The sequence below is a fragment of the Phyllobates terribilis genome, unplaced genomic scaffold (assembly GCF_046119375.1).
Source record: "Phyllobates terribilis strain yellow unplaced genomic scaffold, ASM4611937v1 Scaffold_3__8_contigs__length_932513732, whole genome shotgun sequence".
Lineage (NCBI taxonomy): Eukaryota > Metazoa > Chordata > Amphibia > Anura > Dendrobatidae > Phyllobates > Phyllobates terribilis.
Window position 1 is genome coordinate 505,638,326 of NW_027362763.1, and position 26,353 is coordinate 505,664,678.

Sequence of the window (26,353 nt, forward strand, 5' to 3'; positions counted from 1 at the left end):
TTGTACATCTACCTGTTGGAGCCACATGAATGATATATTGGTTACTCCATACATTAGTTAGGTCCAGGTTCTCCACCTTTCTGTCATCTGTGGTGTGCCTTGTTTTTATTTTGTGCATTTTTGTCCTTTATATGTTTTCAATAAAGTCTTGGCAATTTTTAACTCGGGCCATGTAGTTGATCGTTGCTTTAGGTATATTGGTGGTGTTGTAGCATCTATAGTTTGTAAGCCCTATTACAGTGGTGTGAAAAAGTGTTTGCCCCCTTCCTGATTTCTTATTCTTTTGCATGTTTGTCACATTTAAATGCAGGGTGGGACTAGGGCACCGGGACACCGGAGAATTCTCCGGTGGGCCTGGGTCCTCAGCGGGCCCCTGAGCAGGACGCACGGGGCTCGCTGGTTAACATAGCTGCCAGTGCGCCTGCACTGGGGCCCGAAGGTGGAGGGGGGCCCTTGCAGTGCAGCTGATGAATCTGGCCTGCTTCGTGGACCCCCAGGCTCTGGGGGCCCCATGGCCAGATTGCCCGCATAGTGTCTGGCAGGCAGGGAGCGATCCCTCCCGCTCCACTGCTGACGGGAGGAAAATGGCAGTGGAGCGGAGGGATCCTTCCTGTGCTTTCTGCCCACCACTTTCTCCCTGACACAGTCTCGCGCTGCTTGATGACGTCACCATGCAGCGCGGGCCTGTGTCAGGGAGAAAGATGCCGGGCAGGAAGCCGAGGACGATGCTGCGGGGGAACGAGCAGAAAGGGTAAGTGTTGTGTTTATTTTTTTAACTAATACAGTGGTGATGGAGGAGGTGGGTTGAGATGAGGTAGAGCAATGATGATGGAGGAGGTGGGGGAGATATGGGAATGGTGATGGAGGAGGTGTAGGGATATATGTATGGCATTGTGATGGAGGATGTGGGGGCGATATGGCAATGGTGATGGAGGAAGTGGGGGGAGATATGCATGGCATGGTGATGGAGGAGGTGGGGGAGATATGGCAGTGATGGAGGAGGAGGGGAGATATGGCAATGGTGATGGAGGAGGTGGGGGAGATATGGCATGGCAATGGTGATGGAGGAAGTGGGGGGACATATGGCATGGCAAGGGTGATGGAGGAGGTGGAGGGAGATATGGCATGGCAATGGTGATGGATGTGGGGGGGGAGATATGGCATGACAATGGTGATGGAGGAGGTGGGGGGAGATATGGCATGGTGATGGAGGAGGTGGGGGAGATATGGCATGGCAATGATGACGGAGGAGGTGGGTGGAGATATGGCAGTGATGATGGAGGAGGTGGCAGGAGATATGGCAGTGATGATGGAGGAGGTGGCAGGAGATATGGCAATGATGGAGAAGGTGGAGGGAGATATGGCAATGATGGGGAAGGTGGGGGAGAGATGGCAATGATGGAGGAGTTGGGGGAGATATTGCAATGATGGGGAAGGTGGGGGAGATATGGCAATGATGGAGAAGGTGGGGGAGAGATATGGCAATGATGGAGGAGTTGGGGGAGATATGGCAATGATGATGGAGGAGGTGGGGAGATATGGCAATGGTGATGGAAGAGGTGGGGGGAGATATGGCATGGCAATGGTGATGGAGGAAGTAGGGGGACATATGGCATGGCAATGGTGATGGAGGAGGTGGGGGAGATATGGCATGGCAATGGAGGATGTGGGGGGGGATATGGCATGTCAATGGTGATGGAGTAGGTGGGGGAAGCATGGCAATGATGATGGAGGTGGTGGGGGGAGATATGGCAATGATGAGGAGGTGGGGAAGATAAGGTAATGAGGATGGGGGAGATATGGCAATGATGATGGAGGAGGTGGAGGATATATGAAAATGGTGGGGGAGAACAATGATGGTGAAGGTGGGGGAGAAAAATGATGGAGGAGGTGAGTAGAGCAATGATGGGTATGGAGGAGAGCAATGATGGAGGAGGTGGGGGAGAGTAATGATGGGGAATTATTTGGACGCTATATGCTGTTAATATCTGGTCTGGTCACGGTGTGGTGGTATTTCTCCCTTGTATGTGGTATTATTCGATCACTATGTGGTGGTAATATGTGGTCTGGTCACGGGTGTCACTGTATTTCTCCCTTGTATGTAGTATTATTCGGTCACTATGTGGTGGTAATATGTGGTCTGGTCATGGTGTGGCAGTATTTCTCCCTTGTATGTGGTACTATTGGTGTTGGCATAGTGGATTGTGTTGTGTATGGCGGTCATTTGTTCTCTCTGATATTAATTAGAAGATTCTTTATTTCCAATAGTGGTTAAATACTTGGAAAAAGATGCGCTAGTGGAGGACTGACTGCTGGAATCTGCACCGATTGGTAGAATGTGGAGTTTTTATCCCATTAGACTGGAGCACATGTGCGACTTGACCACTGATCCATTCATTCCCTCAGTGGCTTTTCTAGTTTTTTTCTGGAAGCCACAAAGAGAATGAATGGAGCTGTGGTCAGACGTCCCACCTGCTGCTGCATTTTAAAATGGGGATAACTAAGTGCTCTGTCATGGACAAAATGTCCCCATTCTTGCAATCAGTGCGTTTTCCAATGTTCGAACCCATACCATCAATAAGTTATCACCTATTTTGTGGAGCCCATGGATCGGTGATAACTTGTTTTAACCAAAGAACCTCTTTAATGCAAACTAATGTAATTGTACATCCCAGTTATGGTGGCGCACAGTAGATGTGCAGGAGCCGTCTGTGATTTACAGTCGACGCTCCACTATAACAAGGATAACGGCTTACAGGTATTTGCATATAGCTGTAGGGTGGGCCCCTAGGGTCAATTCCTCCTGTGGGCCCCAGACACCCCAGTCCGACACTGCTTAAATGTTTCAGATCACAAAGCAAATTTAAATAATGGCGTTTTTAAATGAAGGTCTTTATTATTAAGGGAAAAAGAAATCCAAACCTACAGGGCCACCTAATAACTGGTTGGGCAACTCTTAGCAGCAACAACTGCAATCAAGCATTTGCGATAACTGGCAATGAGTCTTTTACAACACTCTAGAAGAATTTTGGCCCACTCATCTTTGCAAAATTGTTGTAAATCAGCCACATTAAAGGGTTTCTGAGCACGAACCGCCTTTTTAAGGTCATTCCACAGCCTTTCAATCGGATTAAGATCAGGACTTTGACTAGGCCACTCCAAAGTCTTCATTTTGTTTTTCTTAAGCCAATCAGAGGTAGACTTGCTGGTGTGTTCTGGATCATTGTCCTGCTGCATAAGCTAAGTGCGCTTCAGCTTAAGGTCACGAACAGATGGCCGGACATTCTCTTTCAGAATTTTTTGGTAGACAGCAGAATTCATGGTTTCATTTACCACAGCAAGTCTCCCAGGTCCTGAAGCAGCAAAACAGACCCAGACCATCACAATGCCACCACCATATTTTACTGTTGGCATGATGTTCCTTTTTGGAAATGCTGTGTTACTTCTACGCCAGATGTAATGGGACATACACCTTCCAAAAAGTTCAACTTTTGTCTCATCAGTCCACAGAGTATTCTCCCAAAAGTCTTGGTGATCATCAAGATGTTTTCCAGCAAAACTGAGACGAGCCTTTGTTCTCTTTGCTCAGCAGTGGTTTTCGTCTTGGAACTCTGCCATGCATGCCATTTTTGCCCAGTCTTTCTTATGGTGGGGTCATGAACACTGACCTTAACTGAGGAAAGTGAGGCCTGCAGTTCCTTGAATGTTGTTGTGGGGTCTTTTGTGACCTCTTGGATGAGTCATCGCAGCACTCTTGGGGTAATTTTGGTCAGCCGGTCACTCCTGGGAAGGACCACCACCATTCCATGTTTTCACCATTTGTGGATAATGGCTCTCACTGTGGTTCGCCGAAGTCCAAAAGCTTTAGAAATGACTTTATAACCTTTTCCAGATTGATAGATCTCAGTTACTTTGTTTCTAAATTTCTTTGGATTGCAGCATGATGTCTAGCTTTTGAGGATCTTTCAGTCTACTTCAGTTTGTCGTGCAGGTCCTATTTAAGTGATTTCTTGATTGAGAAAAGGTGTGGCAGTAATCATGCCTGTATGTGGCTAGGGAAATTGAACTTGGCTTCCCCAAGATGTGATAAACCACAGTTAATTTATGTTTTACAGGGGGGGGGGCAATCACTTTTTCACACAAGGCCCTGTAGGTTTGGATTTCTTTTTCCCTTAATAAAATAGCCCTTTTGTGTTTACTTGTGCTATCTTTGTATAATATTAAAATTAGTTTTGTGATCTGGAACATTTAAGTGTGACAAACATGCAAAAGAATAAGAAATCAGGAAGGGGGCAAACACTTTTTCACACCACTGTACATTTGGCCAGCTTATTTTAGTAATAGGATTGACTTCTCATTAACCCCTAGTTTATATGTAGAGAATGACAGCCTATAGACAAGATTATCCTTTAGTCATATTTTTTACATATCGTATTTTATGAGGTTGTCTTGTTTTATTAAAAATCAGCAAACAATACTGCTTATTCTGAAAAATTCCATGTAGTCTTAGGCTATGTTCCCACATGTTGTGTTTTTTTTCAGTCAGAAATCGGCAGCAAAACTGATCTCTGGCAGGAAATCAGATGCGTCAAATCTACAGGTTTTGCTGCATTTTTTATGTTTTTTTTCAGCGTTTTTTTTCATTGTCCTTTTGTCTCTATTTATGCATGTACATAAAATTCTGTGAAAAAAAAGAACCTCACTATTTTGCCATCAAAAATGCTGAAAAAATTTTGGTGCGTTTTTGGTGCGTTTTTTCACCACCCTTTACTTCCTGTTGGTGAAAAAATGCTGAAAAAACGCTGAAAGAAGTGACATGCTCTATTTTCCAAGAACACAACCAAGGCACAAAATATGCAGCAAAAACCCCACAAGATGTGGCAACAGAGAATTCTGGTTTCTCATACACTTTGCTGGTACTGCAAAACGCAGCTGAAAATTTGCATAAAAATCTGCAGCAAAATACGCTGAAAAACACAACGTGTGGGAACATAGGCTAACTGTTAAGGCTCCCATACACCTGAGACCAAAGTTGGCTGAAGCCACTGATATTGGTGGGGTGAGATCTGCAGACAATCCAATGTGTATGTGGGCCTCCCAAATCTCCCCCAAAAGATGACTGGGGAGAGAAATATTCAGCCTATTGAATTTCCTTTTGTTCGGCACAAAGATAAGCCGCTGCCAGAGGTGTCTCCGAACTTAGCAGCTTATCTCTTAGTAAATACTTGCATATATCAATTTTGGAGCATCTTTTACTATTACTCTGCACTCCTCTGTTATTCCTCCTGAAAATCTATGAATTGTAAACTGGATGTTACCATTTCCTTTGTTAGAGGGGTGTGTCTGTCTACTGTCTCTTCTTATTGGACAGTGTTACACTGTGCAGGGACACACCCTCAACTGGTACCACCCAGAAGTCAATTTATTCATACATTTCTAATAGGAATAACAGGAGAACGAAACAAGCAAAGAACTAATAATAGATGCTCCAAAATTCATAAAGTGAACCTTACTGCAGACACATCCTGTCCCTTCTGGGGGCAAAAATACCTGGCTGAGTTTATACAACCAGTGTCTGGTACATGCTGCTCATGGATTAGGTTGTATCAGCTGTCAGGTTCTGTTTAAAGGGAAATGCAAGTATTTACTAAAGTCGAAATGTCAATGAAGATGACTGGTTCTTATTAATATGTGGAGCGAACGGTAAGCTAGGATCTGGATAAGGATAATTAGTATAAATAGACTTATAACTTTCACTGCATTATCCCGACAAACTCATTAGAGTAAGGAAACACAGAGACCAACTGCCTCATACACACACTCCATGATACAATCAGCTATAGAAAGATGCTTGTAATCCAGTCAGATAGGCACAAATAATAGTTTATGCTGATGACGCATGAATAACAACTCATCTCTGTATATGTATTGTCAGTCTTTATAAAGAACTCTGTTTTTAACCCTAAATATTAAGGGGGTTGTCTCATCATTGTTCAGGATTGCATCGCTCCTCCGCCTCCTGCTTGCTGGGTGACAGTGTGCAAATGAATGACTGACAGTTGGGACCAGCACAATGGATGTACCACTGGTCCGAACTTTGCTCTCAATGTACCAAGCAGATTGCTTTGCCTCTGCAGCATCAGTGGACCTCAGGGGCACTAAAGCAAGCAGGATCCAGGCAGTTTAAGAGTAGCACTTAAATGCACTATTGGTGAGAGCTTGTAAGTACTGTGCTCCCTGCTTAGAAGACCTAAGCAATGAGCCGTAAACAATAGCATTTACAATCCCTTTGTTCTGGAGAATGGAGAAGATTTTTTTTTTAATAAGTGATAAATTGCAAACTCTCTTGTTTTTTTGATTAGGTTCACATGATCATAAAAATAAAATCATCCAATTTTCATCCAGATTTTATCTATATGGCATTTGTTTTTATACATCAGTAGTGAATAAAATCTACAAGGCTAAAAACAGTTCCTATGTTAAGAATTGCAATATATCTATAAAAATTGGATGATATATTGTTGATCCGAATGGGATTCAAATTTATTTGCGCATGCATAGATTTAAATAAGCGAGTCTCATCGGAAATATGGAAGAAACTAGTACAGGCTGTAATTTTTTTCGCTTGAAATTTAGGTTTATGTGAAAAATCTGTCATCTCAACAGCCAAATTGAAAAAAACAGTGCTGTCTGTGTTCTCATAACAGATCGAAAATATGGTCGTGAGAACATAGTCTTACAAGCACTTTGTAATTTTACAAATATATGATGTTGAGAAAACCCCTTTAAGAACCGAGATGGGAAAGGTCTTTATTTCTCAGTAAATAATTAATTTTGCTTCATTTTAATTCACATCTCTAGGAATTCTCCTACATTCAAGTCCTTTGAAGAGCGTGTTGAGAATACAGTGACGACACTGAAGGTAACAGAATGACATGGCTGATTTATGGTTGTGCTACAGCAAGGACTTTAAGTCTCTGAATTATAGCTTTACCCTCAACATGGTATAAACCAAGGTAAACATGATTTAGGATACAGCATTAGTTTTTCACTGGAGTTGAGTTAACATATAAAACTGACATCTAGATAATGCTGCTGACAATCCCAGGGATGTAGAATACAATACAGTTATTTGTAATGAATACAACTATTCAAGTATTAAATAGGTACCAACCTTTTATATTCAGTAAATAGCGTTTAAATGTTGAGGTACTGAATGTGCTTCATTTTTACAATACAAAATTTAATAAGCATATTAAAGGAGCTAAGGAAACTCAGAATCATCAAATATGGTGCAAGGGAAAAGTAGAGCATAGCTACCATTCAGTTTTAAGACATATCTGTTACTTTTAATGACTTTTCAAAATATACTACCAAGCATGTGCACAATAGAAATAACAATATTTCTGGCCAATATATGACTTTAATCCTGCATTTTCACCAGTTTTTACTTATGCAGGTTCTATCTTGAAATTTCACGTGTCTCTGAGTTAGTGAGCGGAGACACACTGCTATGATACATAGTACATAGTACAAAAATATGGGGAATTTCTGCTTTCCTGTCTGTATTTATTAAACAGATAAGAGAAGCAGCACAAAGAATATTAAACATCAGTATTGAGCAGTGTAGATATGAATCCAGCTCTACTATAAAATAATCTACTAAAGCAGCTGCACATTTTGTCTATGTCTCTTAAATTTGATCCTTCTCCTCTTTCCAACTTCATAGACCCGAATAGGCAGATGTAATTTTACATTTCAGTGTGTTGGCAGTCCATCTTGAGCAAAACAAATTTTAGATAATTATGAGTTTAGAGGGCTTGGGTAGAGGTGGTGATGTTGGGGTGGAGGAGTGGTGGGGTGCATGTAGGGTGGTGAGGGAATGGATTATAAATGGAGAAAGACACAGTTTTCTCTGATACTACAAAGTTTTCAACTACAAAGTTGAATTATCGATTTATGCAAGGACAGTGACTCATTAAGCATTAGGTGCTAAAGGCAAGTATACTACTTATTCCTTACTATGTAGCTCCTAACCCTTTGTAGCTACACCCCACCATTATAAGCTCAGACATAGCATTTTGACATGTACATTACAGAGTTTAAGAAAGTTAATCACTTTATCTTTTAGTCATATTTAAAAAATATTGTAAAAAACTAGAGCAACAACTTCCATATCTTTCTGCAGCCCCCTCATTTTTGAGCCAATTGATGGGATTCTGGCTGCTGCAACACAAAATGATTAATTTAGGGTCCAAAGTAGAGTGTGAGTGCAACCCCTTTAAGTCTGTTAAGCAAATCATTAAGGTTAATAGTACATAATCAAAGATGCAAAAGTGGAATATGGCTGCATGTGAAACTATATACTGTCACAGCGTTACATCACCTAGACTTTTCTTTTTAATCCAACTTTGCAGCATTTCAAAGAACACATGGAAATAAATTATGTAAACCTTATTAGCTCAAAGGTACAGACTGTAAAATACTTCAGTTTCTGACAGATGGTGTATGGAAATGTGCATGGATTTAGAGGAAATGTAATACAAAAAGTAGTACCAAATGTGAAAGCAGTTGCTATTTCCATGTTGCCTAGGAAACATTCCAGTGCTCTCCAGAATTAGGGTTAAACAATGCCTCTTTGCACAATGAATTGTTACGTCTCCCATGAAATATGGTGGAAAGATTTAATTCTGTCCCACAGCAGCACCAGCTATAACGTGCACTATAATGACACAAACAATGTTTGCATTTTTGGACCGCCTTGACTTATCCAAGATTAGTTTTATTTAGAAGTATAAAAAATGAACATGTTGCTTGAGAAACAAATAAGAGATTGTTGTAACATGTAGGTCTTAAAGCGGTTGTCTGGTCCTAACCGATAAGTCTGCAGTCACTCTGTGTGACTGCAGACTTATGAATCCCCCCAGCGCTCGCACTGTGAACTGCGGGGATTCGCCGGTTTCAGACCCGGGAATGGAGGGTATGTATGAGTTATGCATACCCCCGGCCACTGTGCGAGGCCTCACTCTCCATATACTTGTATGGAGTGAGGCAGCACCCTCTTGTCAGCCACATCCACTAGATGGCCGCATCACTAGACTGGGCACGGCTTCGGCTCCATACAAGTGTATGGAGCGAGGCCATGCTCACTGGCCAGGGATATGTATACAGTCCTGCTTATCGTTATTGGCACCCATTAAGTTTAAGTACATAATGTGGAATATCTCCTAAAAAAAAATGAATCAAGTGAAAGTTTTTTTGTATAGAACTCAGCACTTGTGTTAAATACAAAAGAGCAAATGATAAACAATAATTTAAAAAAAAAACAATGGGAGGGAAAAATAGAAAAACCTAAAACTTGCTGTGTCACTGGTATTGGCACCCTTTACGTTAATTTAGTATGGAAACACATTTTGACTTGCCTGTGGAAAATCACAAAAGGAATTCACCTGTGATTAATTGTCGGTGCCCATATGACATGAATTAGCCAATGAATGATGACTTCAGTGTTTTAAACAACCACATGGTAGGCCCTGTTCCTTTGTCACAATGGTGAAGATAAAGGAGCTGTCTTAGAACATCAGAACATCAGAACTGCTATTATTAGCAAACACAACACTTCCAAAGGGTATAAGGCCATCTCCAAAGACCTTGGTATCCCAGTTTCAACACTGCACAATGATATTAAGAAGTTTGCCAAGCATGGAACCGTCAAGAAACTCCCTGGACGTGGGGGAAAGATAAAGTGACAAGAGATGTCTTCAAAGGTTGGTGCGAATGGTGGAAAAAACACCACGTCAAACATCCAAAGACCTGAAGGCCAGCCTGGAACAGTCTGCGGTCATGGTTTCAACAAGTACCATACCCGCACACTAAACCAAGCAGAGCTTTATGGGCGAAGGCCAAGGACGAAACCATTGCTGAAGAAAAGACAACTGATCTTTGCCAAAGAGTACCTTGACAAACCACAATCCTTTTGGGAAAGTGTTCTGAGGACAGATGAAACAAAAATAGATCTTTTTGGCAATGCAAAGCAACAGTTTGTTTTCAGACGGCGCCATGACGCTTATAAGGAAAAAAACACCTTACCAACAGTTCAGCATGGTGGAGGATAAATAATGCTGTGGGGTTGCTTTGCTGTGTCTGGTACTGGAGGCCTTTACCGTATCACAGGAATCATGAAATCAGAGAATTATTAAGAGATTTTAGAGCGAAATGTTCTACCCAGTGTAAGAAAACTTAGTTTGAGTCGAAGATCATGGGTCCTCCAGCAAGACAATGACCCAAAGCACACATCATAAAGTACACAGGAATGTTTGAAAAATAAAAAAATGGACTGTTTTAAAATGGCCATCAATGAGTTCTGACCTCAATCCCATTGAAAGTCTTTGGGGTGAGCTGAAATCTGCCATTGGAAAAAGGAACCCTGCAAACATTCAAGAGCTTGAACAAACTGCATAGAAAGAGTGGGAAAAAATTCCAGCTGAGAAGTGCAAGACGCTTATAGGTGACTACAAGAAACGTTTGGAGGCTGTCAGAAATGCCAAAGGGTTTGCAATCAAGTATTAATTAGGGGTGCCTTTATTGCTGCACATACTGTTTATTCTGTTTTTTCTTTGTTTTTCAACTTCCATGTTGCAATTTCAATGTTTTATTGTTGTATTACTTTGGACCACTAATTAAAAAATCCTGAGGATATAACTTTGGTACATTTTCATTTATTTCTGACTATATTGTACAGTCTATGAAAAAAATTAAGGGATGCCAATAATGGTAAGCAGCACTGTATTTCATACATACCCTTCGTTCCTGGGTCTGAAACTGGTGAATCTCTGCACAGCGTAGTGCGTGCGCTGGGGGGATTCATAAGAGTGCAGTCACACAGAGTGACTGCAGACTTATCGGTTTCGACCAGAAAACCTGTTTAACATAGTTTTTATTATAGTAGGTAACATTCGAAAGCCAGGCAAAACCTATATATAAATTGGAGATGAGTGAATAAATTTGACGCAAATAGATTTCAAGTCGACTTTTAAAAAATCTGTATGTCCTGGCAAATTTAAACAATTTGTGTGATGCTTGTAAACGTCACGTCTCATGGAAAAGCCATGAGGCAGGGGAGTCAAGTGGTCCCTGGTCAAATACTAACAGAGTTTGACATAAACAGAGGAGTAAGACAAAGGAGTAAACAGGTCACAGTCCAAGATCAGAATTCCCGGGAGGTAGTGGATCGAGACAAAGGGGCTAGGCAAATGGATGGTCAAATGCAAGGTCCAAGGTTGGGCAGCCAAATATCAGAATGACAGAGCACTAGAAAACAAAGCACACACACCGCCGAGCTAAAGCTACAACTGGCAATAATTTAACCATTGTCAGCTAACTAAATAGCCAGGGAATCATTCAGAACAGGAGACAACTGGATGAAACCCAGCAGGCCTGACCAAAATGGGCTGCTGGACTGTCACTCACAATACTGATAACCTAGCATGCCCCTACCACTAATTTTGTGACTGGGCTGTCACTCACAATATCGACAGCCGAGCACACCCCAGCCACTGATTGTGCCGCTGGGCTGTCATTCACAAAACTTGATAGCCCAACACGCCCCTGCATTCTATAGGGTGGCTGAGCTGTCATTCACTCACTGCGTCCCTAGGACTTCATGAATGGCATGATCGTGAAAGAACCACCTCTTCTAGGTGGGCCCCTGGACCCCCAGGTTTCCCAGGAAACCTTAAATGGAAGGCCTGGACGAAGCGATCAGCCCTCACGCATCGAGCTGGGACCCAGGATCTCTCCTCGGGTTCATATTCCCTCCAATATTCCCTCCAGTAAGATATTGGAGGGAAATTTGGACCTTTTAAGAATCCACGATCCTCTGCACCTCGTACTCCAAAACTCCAATTGACAGAAACCGGAGAAGGCGGGGATGAGGGAGACAACACAGAAGGCATAAACTTTTAATAGGGATCTGTGGAAGACATTTGGAATGTGAAGAAACAGAGGAAATTTTAATCTAAAGGCCACTGGATTGACTGCTTCCAGAATCTCACAAAGGCCAATAAATTTAGGACCCAACTTCGCAGGCAGTACTTTTAAGATTAATATTTTTGAAAGATAACAAAACTTTATCACCTATTTTAAAGAGCGGACCTGCTGTTTGTGTTTTTGGCGAAGCTGAGCCACACCAATATTCTTTTGAACCTCCCTCCAGACATTCCCAAGTTTTTGTATGGCGACCTTCATTCCCAGACTCCCAGAACCTATCCTAGAGAAGTCAATAAAATGGGGATGAAAACCATAATTACAAAAAAAAGCTGAGGTTCCAGTATATTGATTGACCCAACTGTTAAAGGTAAACTCAGCCAGAGGTAAAAACACTGACCAGTCCTCCTGCTGGGCTACAAAAAAAAAACACCTAAAAATTAGTTCCAACGATTGATTTATCCTGTCTGACTGATGGTTTCAGGTTGTTAAGCAGAGGATAAAGACTAGTGGAAAAAAACTAGTCAATCCCCAGTTTACTACAAAAAGCTCTCCAAAATTTGGAGCCAAATTACACTACCCTATCATACACAATGTTAAGAGGAATTCCATGCAATCTCACAATATGACTATTAAATAACTTGAAAAGTGTTTCAGCATTAGGTAACCCTGATAAAGAAACAAAATCAGCCTGTTTACAGAATCGGTCAATCACCGCCCTCATAACAGTTTTCCCATCAGAGAAAGTCAAATCCATGATGAAATCCATGGACAGATGAGTCCACAATCTTTCTGGAATCTGCAATGGAGCCAATTCCGTATTGACAGACTATAGCGCGTGAATAAACTTCACAAAATCTCTAATATTATTATATATGGATGACCACCAAATAAGCCTACCAATGGCTTTTCGTGTAGCTGTGACCCCAGGGGAGACCACTCAAAATGGTAGCAGATCTTAGGTACACAGGTGCAAATAATTTGGACCCTGGAATAGCGGAAGGTGCCACAGACTGGACTCTACGTAACTCTGTTTCCAACTCCAAGAATACCATGGAAACCACTATGCAAAGAGGAAGAATGGAAGACGGAGGTTCTGGAGGTGAAATGGAATGAAGACTGCGCAATAAAGCACCAGCACTCACATTCTTGAACCCCGGTGTTACGGATCCGGGTGGTGGAACCTCTGTGCTGCGGTACAAGGAGGGACCAGAGGGGCGTGACTAAGTATCCCCTCGGCCTGACCAAGGTCGCATGGCGGCTCAATCGACTCCATGAACCAGGGAGGGACCGAGCAGAGGGACCAGGTGCCACTTTGGGACCGACCTTGTATGAGAGCAGGTGTCTCCCACGGATCAGATGGCAGGAACTGACCGGTACAGCGGATGAGCACGGCAGGCAGGCTGACGGGTGGTCCGGATAGACAAGCAGGTGGGCACAACGGGAAACTGGCAGGTGCTTCCAGGTAAGCAGGCTGGCGGGCACGGCAGGTAACAGGCGGGTGCTTCCAGGTAAGCAGGCTGGCGGGCACGGCAGATAACCGGCGGGTACTTCCAGGTAAGCAGGCAGGCGTGCATGGCAGGTAACAGGCAGGTGCTTCCAGGTAAGCAGGCGGGCAGAGCCCATAGACAGACTGGCGGACTGGACTGAAGGCAGACTGTCGGGCTGGATAGTAGACAGACTGGCGGACTGGACTGAAGAACAGACTGGCGGACAGGACTGACTTGCAGAGGGACCTGAGGGCTGAAGCAAAGTAAGAATCACAGAGCAACAACCTTGCACGGGCACCTCCATATTGGAGGAGGTGCTTCTTATAGGGAAAGTCCTCCGGCCATTGGTCGGGGACTTTTTAGGATGGCGCGCGCGGCCCCTTTAAGAGGGAGTGCTCGTGCGCCCTAAGCACAGTGCCCGGGAAGCTGCGTGCAGCAGCAGCAGGGAGGCCGGAAGACGCCAGAGCGGGACCGCGGCGGTAAGGGGGACGGTGTCTCTGCCTGGCAGGGGGCAGAGACGCCGATGCTACACCCGGCCTGAACGTGATAAAGAAATTGAATCCAGAAAAAAATAAGGACCATCTGGCCTGTCTTGGGGTTAACCATTTACTTAATTCAATATAAGCTAAATTCTCATGATCAGTGACCACAGTAACTTGATGATGAACTACCGCTTCAAAAAATGCTTCCATTCTTCGAAAGCTAATTTAACAGCGAATAGTTTGCGATTTCCAACATCATAATTTCTTTTGGCAGACGAAAATTTCCCAGAGAAAAATTCATATGGCCACAAGTTGGTCAGAGTTTTGGGACCCTGGAATAATACGAACCCTACCCCAACCTCCGAAGCATCCACCTCCACAATGAATGGCTCTTGGAGATTGGGTTGGATTTGGACTGGAGTGAAAATGAAACACTCTACATTTTTTAAATAGCATCCGACGACCAAACCTTAAGATCTGCTCCCTTACATGTGTGATTGGTAAGAGGTTTAATGATCTGGGAAAAAACCCTAATACATTTTCGATAGTAGTTGGCGAATCCTAGAAACTTTTGCAATGCTTTAAGTTCACAAGGTTGAATTATGGCTTGCACCTTCCTATTATCCATTTAAACTCTTCAGCCAATACAATGAATCCCAAGAAAGAAATTTCTTGAACAGGAAAAGTACATTTCTCCAATTTAGCAAACAAAAAAATTCTCTCTTAACTTTTGTAATACAAAATGGACATGTTCATGGTGAGATTCCAAATCGGGAGAACAAATTAGAACAATACCACAATAAACCTTCCAATAAAATCCGAAAATATATCATTGGTTAACCCAAAAGATATGACAAGATTTTCAAATATATGTTAAAAATGCCATTTTCCACTCATCACCCTTCCGAATGTGTATCAAATTATAAGCCCCTGTAAGATCAAGTTTAGAAAACCGTAGCTGATTATATAGGTTGGGAATGAATGGAAGTGAGTATGTATTTTTAACCATGATTTTGTTTAGTTCACGGAAATTGAGACACGGATGGAGACCACCATCTTTCTTTTTAACAAAGAAAAGCCAAGTAGCTATAGGGGAGGAGGAAGAACGGATATGACCTTTTCGTAAACTTTCGTTCACATAGTTTTTCATGGCGGTACGTTCAGGCTCAGACAAATTGTACAGGCGAAATATAGGTAATTTGGCATTAGGGATAAGATTAATAGCATAATTATAGAGATGATGGGGAGGTAATATTTCAGGATTGTGAAGAAGCAGCCATGGGAACTCCAATACCAACCCAGCAGGTAAATTGAAACTGAAAGTGTGAACTCCACTGTTACCAGCTTGACAAGATTCTGAAGTAATGGTGTTCTGTCAATGGCAACAATTTTAATGTGTCTTCCCAAACTTACTGTCCCTAACCCTAATTTCAGAACCAGTCCCAAATCAATAATGTTGGCTGCAGACTCGCAGTCAATGAAAGCTAACGCTGATAACAAGTGGTTCTTGAAAAGTAGTTCCACATTAAGCAGGACTTTGAGGAGTAAACAGGTACCTGGAAGTCTGGGTTACCCCCTTGACAATCATCCAGACTTAGGCATTTCCCTTGCTTGAGGGTGGATCAAGCAGTCCTTAAGAAAATGCCCAGCAAGTCCACAATAGAGGCAGAGTCCAAGATTGCGCAGACGTCTCCTTTCAACGGCACGAGAGGTAGCCGCTTCAACTTCCATCGGTTCCACCTCAGGCCTCTTCCGAATTCTGCAATCCATTCGTATGGCCTGGGTCATGGCGTCATGGTCAGAGAACAAGATGGAGTATGAAGAGCCAGTGCATTCTTAAGAGATTCAGAAAGATCTTTGCGGAACTGGCACCTGAGAGCTGCATCATTCCACAGAACTTCAGTGGATCATTGCCAGAGCTCGATACAATAGTCCTCAGCGGTGCGACCCCACTGTTTCAGGTTCATGATTTTTGCCTCAGCGACCTGGATGTTGTTGAGTTCATCATAGATCAAACCTGACTTGTCAAAAAAGCGTCAACAGAAGACTGTTCTGCGGTCTTGTGGGGACAAAGAAAATGCCCAGTTCTGAGCGCAGTAGGGCATGATTATACCCACCCGCTGGAACTCATCCCCTGAAGACCGAGGTCGCAGGGTAAAAATAGGATTACAAAGTCAATGTTTTGGAGTGTCCATCTGAAAACCCTGATCTCACTTCTATTGGAAATTTATGGGCAAAGCTGAAAAGGCAAGTGCAAGCAAGGCGGCCTACAAACCTGGATCACATGTAAACAATGGTACAGCGGTCTCAGGGAGCGCCAAAGGAATCCTGGACAAGTAAATGGATAATAACCAACCTTTATTCTTCCTCCAATGCCACTGCCACAACGCGTTTTGACGGTCTAAGACGTCTTCATCAGGTGGGGTACAAACCTGGGTCAGTTACACCAGTTTTGTCAGGAGGAATGTGCCCAAATTCCGACCAACTATTGAGAGAAGCTTGTGGAAGGATATCCCAAACGTTTGACCCAAGTCATTCAGTTTAAGGGCAATGGTACCAAATACTAATGAAATGTATGTAAACTTTTGACTTTGCCGTAAGTAATAAAAATGCCTAAAAACATTCTCTCTCTCATTATTCTGGCATTTGGCAAATATTAAAAATTATAGTAATCCTAATTGACCTAAAACGAGAAAGGTTTATTCTGATTTCATGTCAGATATTGAGAAAAACATGCATATGTGTCTTTCTATATAGTGTATGTAAACTTCTGGTTTTAACTGTATGTGTGTAGTAGTATGTGAATAATAAAGAAATAAGAAAGATGCCAGCAGCAGTGCCAGTGTCAGTGTGATTGATCAGTGATATGGTGAAGCTGGCATCTATCCTGCTGCATTTGAATTACACATTTTTTCTTCATTCTTAATACAATAAAAAATAGAAAGCCAGCACAATATTTTCAAAAGGAAAAAAAATCTGAAATCAGAAGCGATTGAACTGAGGTTTTTTATTTTTAGTTGTGAAGGGGAAATAATTTTTTTTTTTCTTAAAAACAAAAGAAAATTCTGTACAAACCAGACATTTAACTGCGACTACCATACAAAGTGTTTGTGGCATATACATTTTTTTTGCACATCTGGTTTACTAGTCAAATATTACTTCTGTACACAGCACAACTATACAGCACTCTATTGCAGGTTCTGCCTTTTTGAACTTGTGCTCCCTAGTATTTGTTTTTACATTGCTTTTGGGAAGGGGAGTTCTATCAATGACACATGTATCCTTTCTGCCCATTGGTCCTCTAAGCAACAACACGCTGCAGCTTAGAAAGATATTTAACAACAAAAAAATCTTCTTGTGGAAGTACTGGATGAGATAAGCAATCAACCTTTGTACTTGGATGACATGAGTCCAGAGGAGATGAAGGTTAAGATTCAAATACTGTATATAGTTAGCTATAATTGGTGTCTTTGTTAGCTATAGTGGTAATGTCACTCTGAGCAAATTTAAAGGTTGGAATCAGGCAGTGGATGTGAGGGGGCAGTGGGCACTGAGCTCATGACATTTCCCACCTCAAAGCAACTGTCAAGTCGAGTCATAGTTATGATGACGATGATGATGTGGTAAGCAAGACATATCAACTGGATTGGGGTGCCGAGAAGGTGATGTCATCAGAGAATGAAAATCTTATCACTAGCAATAAAAAGCGGAGTAGACGTCTGGCCAAAAGGTCTTCCGAGGGTATATCCGCTTCTGCATCATGGAAGAAGGTGATGCCGCAAGTGGTGCTGGTGGAGAAGGCTCATCGGTGCTTGAAAGCTCTGGTCGTTGCCGTGATGGTGGCAAGCTCTACGTGCAGGCATCTCAAGTGTGGAAATTATTTTTCGTGTCGCCGATCGATTCATCTTTTGCCGCCTCTGAAGGTAGAAAATAATCTAGGCTTTAATAGATTAGCAACTGCTCTCAATCAGCACATGAAGTGACATCACCTGCTCATTTGTGAAAAGTAAGCTGGCCAGCAATATAAGCAAGGCTCAAGCTGTTCTCCTACACTACCTTCTCTTTCTTGTTTTTGTGAACCAGGCTGATTCCTGAAAGTAAAACCTGGTCAGTATCGTCATCATCATCCACAACTTCTGTTTGTTGTATTCAGACAACTCCTCATGTTAAGGAAACATGCATAGATGGTGGCTATGGCCATGAGTATCTGGGAATTTCATCCATTCTTACATGGCAAAACACATCTTTCCCACCCAGTTTGCCTAAGTTGCATCAGACTTGCAAAGTCACAATGCGCTGAAATTCAATGCTGTATGTGTTGAAGCATCTGTGCAAGGAGCATGAAGAGGTGACTAATTATATCATACAGCAGGAAAGTTGGAGCATGGGTTACATTGAAATTCACCATTGGTAGCTGATGTGTCTCCTACTGATGGTAAAAAAAAAATAAGCCAAATGTGGTTTATCCACGCTGATGGTAGGCAATTAAGGTCCAAATGCAAGTATAATAAATCTTTTTTTTTTCAGGTTCTTTAGTAAACGCGTTTCAAAGTCACTCCAGACTTCTTCCTCAGGACACAAACCTCAGGACACAGCAGCGTGCATAAACCACGTTTGGGTCCTTTTTTCTTTTTCTTACCTGGTCAGAAGACCCGTGGATCTGCAGCAGTTGTTTTCATGCATATTCATGGTTGTGTCACACAACCTTATCAGGTTAGCATATCCTTTCTTTTCATAATTGTTATTCTCAGATAAGACCCTATTTCTGCTTTTTTGCATCTAGTTTCTACTACACCTACTGAAGCTACTAAGAGGCTACAACATTTTTCAACAGGGAAAACTGTTGCATCACTGATGTCATCCCTCATGTTTATTTTGGAACAAAAACACTCAATGAAAGCACAAGGGATAGAGCAAAAACAGCAACTTCTACATGTTCATAATCATCCTCAGGTTGACACAGTTAGAGGACAAAGCTGACAGTGTGAAATTGATGACAACAGTGGCAGTGACACCCAAGAGGTGCAGCAGAGTGTAGAAAGTGAACCACTTGATTCTTTATTTTGCTGGTGAGCATGGCAATCTGTAGGCTCAATTGCCTGTGGGATTACAGGTATTGTTAGCATCAAGGAAAGGGATGACCATTGGATAGCAATGCCTTTAGAAACTCTCTATAAAAGCAAAAAAGGTCAAAATTGACACATTTCTAGGATATGCTGTGCTCCTACCTCAGGGAAACATTGCTAAACAGATGTCTGTTGAATGCATGTCTGACCAGAAGATCCCTCTCAGTATTTCACAGAGCCAACGCTCTCCCTCCTGTGCCAGAGCTAATGCTATAACAATTAGCTGAGGTTGCAGTAACGATTACAGAATATATATGACATGATTGACCAGATGTTTTATTAATGATTGTGCCAGTTTGACACACCTCAGCAGAGAAGCACCGCCTAATCAGCCAGGTTCAGTCATACTTGGACTGTGTCCTTTCTCCAGCAGTTGCCCTGATCCCCAACCTCAGACTTCTGGGTCACTAGAGTGGGCAAGAGGAAAGAACTGTCCCAGTTTGCTAGACTCCATTGTTTGGTTAGAGAGGGTGTTCAGCGCAAATATTTGGAATATTTTTACATTAAAAAATCACATTAAGTGTGTCAGTGAAGTGTGTTATTAAACCGTCTGTTTTTAAGAACCGTCTTTTTTTTTTTTTACCAGGAAGAGGGGAGAGTAATACCCTCTCCTCCTGGGCCAGAACCCGAACTAGGACTGCTTTGTCCACGAGATTTCGGATTTCGCTCTCCAGCTCCCGCTGTTCGTCTTGCAATGCTCTGGGAGGAGTGACGAGAAACCTGGCCGGAGGAAGATTTAGAAACCACAGCTTCAGCCCTGCTTTCCAGTTGCTTGAGGAAATCCGTACCCAGGCTGGGAAGAAGTGAGAGAGCCGACCTCCCACCTGGGGAAAAGCGTCACTTGGAGGCCTCCCTGGAGTCACAGGAGTACCCCTTAAACATGAAACCTCTTCCTCCCTTTTTCCAGTCAGACCAACCAGTATTTCTTCAGGGAATACTTTCTCGAGTATCTTCTGGTCGAAAGGGGCTTCTTGAAGGAGAAAAAAGAAAAATCAGGGAATTTTTTCTTCTTATCTGGCCATACAGATGGCCACAATATCCGGTCTCAGTCCTCCTGCTGATGACTCCCAGGTATTTTTGAGGAACTTGTCAGCTTTTTTGTCTTGGGGATCCTTCAGGGTACCCATATCTTCGAATGGCAGAGAATATTTCCTTGAGGCTTTCGCCACTGCCACATCTAGTTTGGGGGCTTTATCTCAAGAGGAGCAAAAAGCTTCCTGAAAGGGATACTTGCGTTTCATAAAGGCTGTAGGAGCGCCTTTCCTATCCGGCTTTTTCCACTCTTTGGTTATCAGGGCCTGGATTTTTTCATCCAGAGGGAAAGGGCGCCGTTTTTCCTGCCCCATCCCTCCGAAAATCAAATCCAGCTTAGATGGTTGCGCCTTCTCCTCCTCAATCACCATTGTGGATCAGATAGCTTTGATTAGATTATCCACTTCCTCAACTGAGAAACAGTGGCATCTACTGGAGACGTCGTCTGAAGAGGATGCCGAGGATGCCCCCGAGGACCCACACTCTCCTTCTGATCTATCTGAGTCTTCTGCTACAAGTAGAGGCCTTAAGACCATCTCCAAACAGCTTGATGTTCCTGTTACTATAGTTGAACATATTATTCAGAAGTTTAAGGTCTATGGAACTGTAACCATCCTCCCTAGACGTGGCCACAAAAGAAAATTTAATGTCAAATTGAAGAGACAGATAATACGATGGTAACCAAGGAGCTCAGAATAATTTCCAAAGAGATTAGAGGTGATCAGTGTCAGATCGCAGGAAAACACTGTTGAAAGCAACTCATAAAAAAGCAAGACTGGAATTTGCCACAATTCATATTGACAAGCCACAAAGCTTCTGTGAGAATGTCCTTTGGACAGGTGAGACAAAACTGGAGCTTTTTGCAATTCACATCAACTCACATGGTTCACAGACGCAAAAATAGAAGAACATTGTACCTACTGTGAAACATGAAGGAAACTTTTGTTTTGGGGCTGCTTTGCTGCATCTGGAACAGGGTGTCTTGAATCTGTGCAGGGTACAATGAAATCTCAAGACTGTCAAGGCATTCTGGAGCGAAACATACTGTCCAGTGCCAGAAAGCTTGATTTGAGTTACAAATAGGTCTGCCAGCAGGAGTGTGACCCAAAACCCACAGCTAAAAACATCCAAGAATGGTTAACAGCAAAGCATTGAACTTTTCTGCAGTGGCCTTCTCTGAGCACTCATCTAAATCCTATCTAATATAAAAGTTCATGAAAGCCGAGGCACCAAAACAGCAGGTTCTTGATAAAAACTTGTTCTTTATTCCATGTCAGTTAAAACCGTCACAGCAGGCAACATTTCGGCCATAATTGGCCTTTTTCATGCCCTCAAAGATTTCATACAGCTCTAGTATACAGACAGAATGACACTACTTAAATATACTTCACATGGTAAGAGCTCCTCTTCTTCCTCCTCTCAGGGGCTCATTCCGGTTGTCACAGCAACAGTCTGACCCATAGGATAAAAAACATATATTAAAAACAATATAAAACACATAACTATACATATATACAAATGCATATACTATTTACATATTCGCTGTATGATTCCAAAATGTCACATGTAAAGTGACACAGAGACACTGCAGACTAAAATGAAATCCATCTCATTTATAATGTCACCGGAAGTCCCTAAAGAAATGTAACAGGAGAAAGTAAAACTGATAGCTGGCAATGAATGGCGACTGACATCATATCACAGGACTAAAGGAATGCCACATGATAAATAATCACGTGATCAACAGTAACGTGATGTCACGTCATCAGACGGGCTACACCGGTCCACTCAGCCAACGGTCACATGATGCTGCATCACATGGTCAAGGTCATGTGACACTGCTGGGACCATTCAGCAAAGCGGTAACATGATATTGCTTCATACGACCATGGTCATGTGACAGCACTGGGCAGGACTGTCACACCCAAACAATCAAGTAACCATGACATCTGCAAACAAAAGCGAGTATATACAATGCCATTGCTTTTGGACCTGGTGGGAGACCCAGCCAAGTTCAGCACAAGTCTATCAATGGTGCATATGAATCTATCTTTGGACTGAGTAAATCCTATCGAATATCAGTTGAAGGAGCTGAAACATGCAGTCTGGAGAACGCAGTTTGCTCACATGGAGTGGGCCAAAATACCTGTGGACAGGTGCAGAAGTCTCAGTTTGTTTGCAGTGATTGCCTCAAAAGGTTCTGCAACAAAATATTAATTTAAGGGTACCATCAATTTTCTCCAGGCCATTTTCTAGTTTTTTTTTTAATTATTGTGTTGTACCACATTTCAAAAGCAGATGTCAGATTTTCATTAGTTGATATTCAGTAAATTTAAATTGAAAATTACTTTTGTCAATTTCAAGTTATTTCAGTGATTATTGTGGGATTTTCTTTAACAGAAGGGTACCAACAATTTTGTCAATGTCTGCATATAATGTTTTTGATTATAGGAGGAGGTAACGGAAAACCAGCAAATGTGGCATTTTTATGACATTCAATGGGGCAGGACAGATAATGTTTTTGTACTTTGGATTTTTACTGGATAGAACCAAGATAAGTCATGGAGGTCTTTATTAGGTTTCCAGATGCAATCACAACCTGTTGACTGTGGCATCTTGGCTAACTCCAACTGTGGCAATTACAGGCATATGTCAGCTTTATAAGACATGTCTTTCACATGTAAGAAAGGATTAAAGTCAAATGGAGTCTAGCTATATCAATCTGGATCCATCTGATAAGCAATAGATTACAGTAGTCAGGACTGTTGTAAACAAAAGCCATGACGATCGATTGTACCAAACCTAACATAGCTTTCCAATCTGGCTAGTTTCTAAAGATACACTAACTCTAATGGCTCATATTTATTTTTTTATTTATTTTACTCACTTATATAGCGCCATTAATTCCACAGTGCTTTGCACATTATCACTGTCCCCATTGGGGCTCACAATCTAAATTCCCTATCAGTATGTCTTTGAAATGTGGGAGAAAACTGAAGAGCCCGAAGGAAACCCACGCAAACACGGGGAGAACATACAAACTCCTTGCAGATGTTCACAAGTATATTATGGTTCTGTAATATTTTTAGATCCAAAAGACAGGATTCAGCCCAGAGATCACTAACGGGGAGGAATTTAAGAGTTCCAAAATGTAATTTATGATTTACTGTGGTCAACTCTCTTTTTTTTTTTTAAATAACTTCACTCTCCTGTTTTTTGACCTGACTATAGGCTAAAGTAGGAAATACAAACCAAACTCAAGGAAGCTTCGAAGAGGTTCTGAGTTCTACTGCTCATGCCAGTGCCCAGAGTTCGTTGGCTGGAAACCTTCTGCCTGAAGCTGAAGAAGAGTTACAGTGATGGAACCTACTAGTAATATCTGCTCAGTCATAGTACATCGCCTCATGCAAAGTAACATGTCATGAAACTGTCAGACAACAAGTCAACAAGTTTTTGTTTTCTTACAATTAAGGTGTTTGCTTTCTTTTTGACCAAATTAACATGTCAAACCTTGTAGCTGCTAATTAATTTTGAAATGTGTAAATTAAACTTTTACAGTAATGTGATTAAGTAGTTACCATATTTTTCGGACTATAGGACCATAAGATGCACCCAAAATTTTGGGGTGGAAAATAGGAAAAAAATATTTTTTATAAGATGGAAGTCCGTCTTGTAGTCCAAATAGGTATCTTATCTGGGGGGCGCTGGAGTAGGGGTCACAGGAGGCATGGTCCCTCAAGAAGCCAGCGGCGGTAGAAGTGGAGCAATACTGCAGGCCCTGGGTGGGAGAAGGGGGTGCCCCAGTTCGGGGGGTTGCAGTGGTGGTGGAGCGGGACTGCAGGAAGCAGTGTCCCTCCCTCAGGAAGAGGAGGCAGAATCGGTGAGATGCTGCGGCGCCGGTGTTGGTCGTCAGGCAAAGCTGAGTGCATTGCTTTTCCGGTGACCGCGGCCATGAAGCCGTGATCTACAAGGAAATAGCCGCTCGTGCAGACTGGGAAGTCGGCGGCCATCTTCCTGAAGCCGTGGGCCTCAGGGAAATGGCAGCCAAGATCCCAGTCTGCACATGCTTCGGCGGGTTCCTGAGGGAAGGACCCTGCGATCCCACTCCACCATCACCGCAACTCCCTGCTAAGCTACATTATGGTCCGACAAATACGGTACTTTTTCCAGATGCCCCCTTTATTACATATTTGTCACACTAAATGGTTTTGGATCAGAAACGGTTCTGAAAAAAAGAATATTAGATAATGGAAAGCTGAGTAAATATAAAATGCAGTTTGAGTTATTGCAGCAATTATGTAAGGATCAAAATTTTCCAATGGCTATAGCATTAATGTGTGAAAGTAACTGCCCCATTTAATACATTCAACTGACCACATTTAAAGTAGTCATCCAGCAAAAAGATAAAAGGCTGAACTTTCATCTTCTACATTATAACTGCGTAACCGGAGCAGAGTAATCATCATCAGCAACTGTGATAGGAGTTTCTGTCTCCCTCTCTAGAATACTCGTGTCATACAGTTTCATCGCAGGGGAAGTTATGGTGACTCAGAAAACATAGATGAAGGAGAAAGACCAGCAGCACTGTCCTTTTAAATATAGTGTGCTCGAGGAAGGCTCTTGTGGTCCAGACTAATCGAAGTAGAAACCTCAGCATAACAAAAAACAAAATGAGACTGTAGGTGTTGCTGCAGTGTTATTTGTTTGATCCAGCAAGAAGTCAAAACAGATATGGTCCAACGTTTTGACCGAGAGCAGTCTTTGTCAAGGACATCTGTGTGTGACAAGAGCCGGTAACCAGGAAATGCGTCAGGATTATTAGTCTGGATCTTGAGAAAACATAAATATATGTAAATCCAAGAAAAAGTCACTATAACATTACATAACCCAACTGAAGACAAAGAATTCATTCGTTTTCAGAAAGCAAAGAAACAAAATAACACTGGACTGCTATTTTAATATATTAAATTCAAGATTCCCTCAACAGTGGTGAGATATTTAGATCCTGAGGTAGCATAACGCCAATTTACCATTACACTACAAAATAGTTTTTGCACTCGTGCTTCAGGCTGCCTTTATTTACAAAAATAGTGAATATTGTTTTTTACTAGTTTTCTGAAAAAAATTGGTGAACAGCCACAATCTATTGCTTGACAGTATAATATTCATTTGTCCATAGCACACTGACTAGAAAGGTCTACTAATCTTTTTATTATCGTTTTTCTTGAAAACGAATAGGAAAAATAGTAACTTTTAGCAGGCAAGACCGGAATGGAGGATCCAAAGCTATTACAAATTTTGGAATCTTAGTAAACAAACTTCCAAAGTGGACAGGCACAACACAATCTAAAACAAAGAGGAGGTAAAGAGCCACAACTTGTTTTCAGGTGACCTAAGGCTCTGCATATATATCATAACTGGGCAAAAGTGGAGAAGAGCTAAAATCCAGTCAGAAACGATAAAAAAAAACCATAAGTAGCAGAAAAGCAAGGTCCTAAGTTAATTCCATTAATTGAGTTTTAATACCAGAACTACATATCTGTTTCCACTGAATGCAACAATAATCCATAAACTGCGCAGTGTATTTACACACTTACTACAACCCCTGGCAAAAATTATGGAATCATCGGGCTCGGAGGATGTTCATTCAGTTGTTTAATGTTGTTGAAAAAAAGCAGATCACAGACATGGCACAAAACTAAAGTCATTTCATATGGAAACTTTAGGGCTTTAAGAAATACTAAAAGAAATCAAGATTAAAGATGTGGTACTCAGTAAGGGTAATTTTTTTCAGACCAAGCAGAGGGAAAAAAATATGGAATCACTCAATTCTGAGGAAAAAATTATGGAATCATGGAAAACAAACACACAAAAGAACACTCCAATACATCACTAGTATTTTGTTGCACCACCTCTGACTTTAATAACAGCTTGCAGTCTCTGAGGCATGGACTTATTGAGTGACAAACAGTACTCTTCATCAATCTGACTCCAACTTTCTCTGATTGCTGTTGCCAGATCAGCTTTGCAGGTTGGAGCCTTGTCATGGACCATTTTCTTCAACTTCCACCAAAGATTTTCAATTGGATTGAGATCCGGACTATTTGGAGGCCATGACATTGACCTTATGTGTCTTCTTTCAAGGACTGTTTTCACAGTTTTTGCTCTATGGCAGGATGCATTATCATCTTGAAAAATGATGTCATCATCCCCAAACCCCCAAACATCCTTTCAATTG

The 26,353-nt window shown here is 42.0% G+C and overlaps 1 protein-coding gene across 2 annotated transcripts in view; it reads left to right on the forward strand.

The window, feature by feature from the left end:
- TPD52L1 (TPD52 like 1) overlaps window positions 1-25,037 on the forward strand; it is a 160,738-nt gene extending 135,701 nt beyond the window's left edge. For both annotated transcript variants that reach the window (XM_073676013.1, XM_073676014.1), the window contains 2 exons: window positions 6,862-6,922; window positions 23,347-25,037. In XM_073676013.1, the coding sequence (XP_073532114.1) occupies window positions 6,862-6,922; window positions 23,347-23,475 (190 nt within the window). In that variant the 3' untranslated portion in view covers window positions 23,476-25,037. The remainder of the gene's footprint in view (window positions 1-6,861; window positions 6,923-23,346) is intronic.
- Window positions 25,038-26,353: the final 1,316 nt, after the last annotated feature.